The 3,578-nt window shown below is 41.7% G+C and overlaps 1 protein-coding gene across 1 annotated transcript; it reads left to right on the top strand.

Moving 5' to 3' along the window:
* Positions 1-619: 619 nt before the first annotated feature.
* LOC139829922 (vacuolar protein-sorting-associated protein 37 homolog 1-like) lies at positions 620-2,436 on the top strand. Its single transcript, XM_071824770.1, has 5 exons — positions 620-944; positions 1,493-1,532; positions 1,667-1,713; positions 1,899-1,981; positions 2,349-2,436. Exons 1-5 carry the CDS (start codon positions 726-728, stop codon positions 2,359-2,361), a joined length of 402 nt encoding a protein of 133 aa, XP_071680871.1. The 5' UTR covers positions 620-725; the 3' UTR covers positions 2,362-2,436.
* Positions 2,437-3,578: the final 1,142 nt, after the last annotated feature.

Raw genomic sequence — 3,578 nt, forward strand, 5'->3', positions numbered from 1 at the left:
GCAATAAAATCACAGATCCTACCAGATTTCGTGGCAGAGTGGATGGAGCTGCAAAACACGGGACCTCCAAATTTATCGAGTACTTGGTCCATGAACTTCGACGGGTCCAAAAGATTGGAGGGAGCTGGAGCAGGCATTATACTTGTTTCACCTCATGGCGACAAAATGAAGTACATACTACGGATGACGTTCTCTAACGCGTCCAATAACGAAGCGGAATACGAATCACTTATACACGGGATGAAGATGGCCAAAGCGTGCGGTGCTACTCGCCTTAAAGTCTTCGGCGACTCTCAGTTGGTAGCTCAGCAGGTGATGAACAAGTGTGACACAGTCAATGACAGCATGATCGCGTATAAGGAAGTCTACAACGAACTCGAAAAACTCTTTGACGGCAGCGAAGTTAACCATATCAGCAGACTCAACAACGATGAAGCCGATGTTTTGGCAAACATCGGGTCGCAATGCCTGCCAATCCCACCGGGCGTATTTTGGGAAGAGATAAGTGAAAGGTCCACCAAGCCGAAGAAAATACCGAAGCAGCCGGAGAAGCATGAGAAATCCAAGAAAGGCTCGGGGGCTCCAGAAAACACCGAGGACAAGTATAGATGGATTACTGATGAGTAGAAATCAATAAGTGTAACCAGTAACCTCGAAGGGAGTATATATGCTAGAGTATTTTGAAGGAGCATTTATGCATAGTTGTGTCATGTTTCTAACCCCATATGTTTACTGTGTGTATTTGCACACAATTCCTTTACGCAGCATTACATGGTAATATGATGCATACTAGTTTGCACTCTGGAATACAGAACTATGTTGTACTGCACTGTTCTTACTTCTTATATTGGTGCAGTGTTGATGAATTGCAAAGGCTGTTAAAAGACAAAGAGGCATATAATGCCTTTTTCAATTCTCTCGATCAAGTGAAAACCCAAAACAATGTAAGTATTGTTGCTGCATCTACCATGGTCTATTGTGTTGCTGATTCCACTGTGGTATAGTTGAAGTGTTGTTTTACTTGATAGTTTCTGTTTGTAATGTAATTTTTTGCTGTTGGCTCTAATATAAAAGTGGGCCCAGGTTGCTAACTGCTAAGAATGGTTCCTCTGGTTAGTATTACTTAATGTTCTGTTTTAGCATAAGTAGACATCTTTTGAGCCAGGTTCATTTGTTCCAGTTTTACTGCAGAAATTCTTGTGAGCTTTATTAATAAACCTTATAAATTGATTAAATGGGATGGATTCACGTTATAATTCATGTGAGACTTATTGAATTGTTCAAATCTTAACTGTTCATTTGTGCCTTGGAGGTTGGAGTGAACCCTCTTTTGTAACTGCGTGTTCTTAAATAGTTCAGATGTCATTTTGGCGATTATTTCTATATTTGTTGGTGGCCGTATTAAATTAAAAACAAATTGAGCTACCTGAATGCTAGATCTTTTCCTAAGAGAGCTCTGTCAATTTTCTCACTTGTGGTTCTTTATGTTCAGTTACGTGACGAGCTTAGGAGGGAGACACTGCAGCTTGCAAGTGAGTTACTCATTCTATATCTGTAGATCAAATATTGATGTTTCCATATCACTTGTTGGCTAAAGTACAAAGAAGATACAACAGGATTTTGACTGTCTCTAAATGGAATGCTGTTGGTTCTGGTGAATTTACAGGAGAAAATTTGGAAAGGGAGCAACGGATTTCAGAGCTCAGGAATCAGGTTCAGTACACCTCCCCCCTCAAGTTCACACTTCACAGCTAGCCATGCTATTTTTCCAGGCAGTGTTCAGTTCAAACCATTAGAAATACTAAACCGCATCCCTACTGTAGTGATTTGTGCAACCTTCCTATATCCTCTTGATAATTTCCTCCCTGAAATTATAATTGTTTTTGTGGTTTGTGCAGTGCACTATTATAAGAACTACAGAACTAGCAACTGCTGAGGACAGGTTGGCTGACTTGGAAAGGCAGAAGGACGAGATTATGAGGTCCTATTCTCCTGCTGCACTGCTCTGGACAGCTGCATCTCCAATTCCTATGTTCTCTTCGTTGCATACTTTCTTCGGAGGCTGCTCACTTTGTGGCTTGCATTGAAATTGGATATGATATGCTCCATAACTACATAAGTACTCCACACTCGTGCACATTTACCAATATCTGATTTTCTTGCTATGCATGCACCACACATGTGTACTGGCCAAGTGGCAGTGATACAGCTGGGAGCATAATTGACCCCGTGTTGTTCTTTGGTTGCTTCCGATGTAAACCAGCTGTTGAAGTTGAACAACGTAGTAGTGCTATTTCTCGCGCAAACTTATTGCTGACACACTCACATTGCGTCGGTGCTTTTCTCAGGCACAATGGCTAAGTTGGACGAGGAGTCGGAGGAGCTGCACCAGAAGTTCCTGGAGAAGGACATCGATCTGACCACCTTCGTGCAGAATTTGCATTCATATGCATAGACAGAACAAAAGTGCATTATTACTAGCTCTGAAATTAGCATAGAAGTGTCCAAGGGTTTTTCCCTTGCAGCAGTACAGGGTAAGAACGAGGGGTGGCGAGTGTTGTCTGCACATGCATGAGAAACACCTCAACATGAGAAACCGAGAAAATCAGGGTAAGAACGAGGAAATATGGAAACCAGTGGGGGGTGATTTTCTCTTATTTTTAGAGGTGCAACACCTCAACATGAGAAACCGAGAAAATCACCAAACTCGAAAACGCAACAAGTGATCTATGCAAAATCCGTTTTCGATGAACTAGAGCTTGTCATGAGAATAAGAACAAGCTCTAAAACATCACATGGATAAGATCCAAATAACAACCAAGAAAGATGATGCAAGGATGCAAATGTTTGAGCTCTCTCCGAATGATACGATCGAGTTACTCACTCGAGAGCCCTCTTGATAGTACGGCAACTAAACTATAAACCGGTCTCCAACTACACTATGAGACCGGTGAGAAAGAAACCCTATCAAGAGCAAACCTTATACTTGCGTATTCCACTTGAGCTCGATGATGACGATCTTGACCGCAACAAGATGTAACGGCTTTCTTGATTGTGCTTGATTGACGAAGTCTTGTGGATTGCTCCCCCATAATCCACCATGGGAGAGCTTCTTCTTCGCCGCAACTTTTCATATCCATGATCACCATATGGATGGCAAGAGTCGAGCAAAGGATCTCTTCGAGATGGCTTATCTTGAACTTGCGCTTCATTTCTTCATGGCAAGCTTCAAGCTTATGATCTCTTAGAGTTGGCTCATCTTGAACTTGCACTTCATTTCTTCATGGCAAGCTTTAAGCATATGATCTCTTCGAGTTGGCTCATCTTGAACTTTCACTTCATTTCGTTGATGTCTTGAAGTTAACCTTGAGAGCTCACTTCATCTTCATCTTGAAGACATACTTGACACTTGATCTTCTTCATTTGCTTCTTATTGCAATCTTGAAGCCAACATATGGTTCAAGCATTGCCTATGGACAACACCTACAAATATAACTCAATGCAAACATTAGTCCATAGGGATTGTCATTAATTACCAAAACCACACATGGGGGCTCCATGCACTTTCACTATTGCAC

The sequence above is a fragment of the Lolium perenne genome, chromosome 1 (assembly GCF_019359855.2).
Source record: "Lolium perenne isolate Kyuss_39 chromosome 1, Kyuss_2.0, whole genome shotgun sequence".
NCBI lineage: Eukaryota > Viridiplantae > Streptophyta > Magnoliopsida > Poales > Poaceae > Lolium > Lolium perenne.

Coding starts and splice junctions, on each gene's coding strand:
- LOC139829922 (XM_071824770.1), top strand. CDS start 726: ATGTTTACTGTGTGTATTTGCACACAATTCCTTTACGCAGCATTACAT. Junction 1,533..1,666: donor GGAGACACTGCAGCTTGCAA/GTGAGTTACTCA, acceptor GTGAATTTACAG/GAGAAAATTTGGAAAGGGAG. Junction 1,714..1,898: donor TTTCAGAGCTCAGGAATCAG/GTTCAGTACACC, acceptor TGGTTTGTGCAG/TGCACTATTATAAGAACTAC.